The 444-nt window shown below is 43.9% G+C and overlaps 1 protein-coding gene across 1 annotated transcript; it reads left to right on the top strand.

Moving 5' to 3' along the window:
• Nucleotides 1-46: 46 nt before the first annotated feature.
• Nucleotides 47-436, top strand: PHALS_12443 (Trypsin-like cysteine/serine peptidase domain; the record flags this gene model as incomplete). Its single annotated transcript, XM_024727991.1, has 1 exon — nt 47-436. One exon carries the CDS (start codon nt 47-49, stop codon nt 434-436), a length of 390 nt encoding a protein of 129 aa, XP_024578513.1.
• Between the last annotated feature and the right edge of the window lie 8 nt (nt 437-444).

Below are 444 nucleotides of genomic sequence, written 5' to 3'. Positions count from 1 at the left end.
TCCGGACTACAATAGTCTTGATCGCTCTTACGACTTTGCCATCGTGATGCTAGACGGGATAAGTCGTTCCCATTTAGCACAGCTACCATTACCAATTGAAGCTTCTCAACCCATCTCTCCTGATACGAAAAAGACTACATTTGGATGGGGAAGTACGGATCCAACCAAGTACGATGCCATTGCTGAAGAGCTGCACAGCGTCGATCTTCCGGTATGGGATACCGAAGCCTGCCAAAAAGCATTGGGCTTTGACTTTATAGACGATCGATTCATTTGCGCTGGAGGTGAAGCAAAGATGGTGTGTACAACACTTTTACTAGTGTTGCCGAAGATCCACGCGCTTTATTTATTCTTCCTCGACTTTCTGATAATGTTAGTAAAAGAGGCGCTTGAATATTTGGGATGGCACGAATGTAATCGAAAACGATCCGTATAAAGAAATTA

This window comes from Plasmopara halstedii, assembly GCF_900000015.1.
Source record: "Plasmopara halstedii genome assembly, contig: Scaffold_614, whole genome shotgun sequence".
Taxonomy (NCBI): domain Eukaryota; phylum Oomycota; class Peronosporomycetes; order Peronosporales; family Peronosporaceae; genus Plasmopara; species Plasmopara halstedii.
The sequence above is the reverse complement of the archived record's forward strand: the minus strand, read 5'-3'. Positions and strand labels throughout refer to the sequence as shown.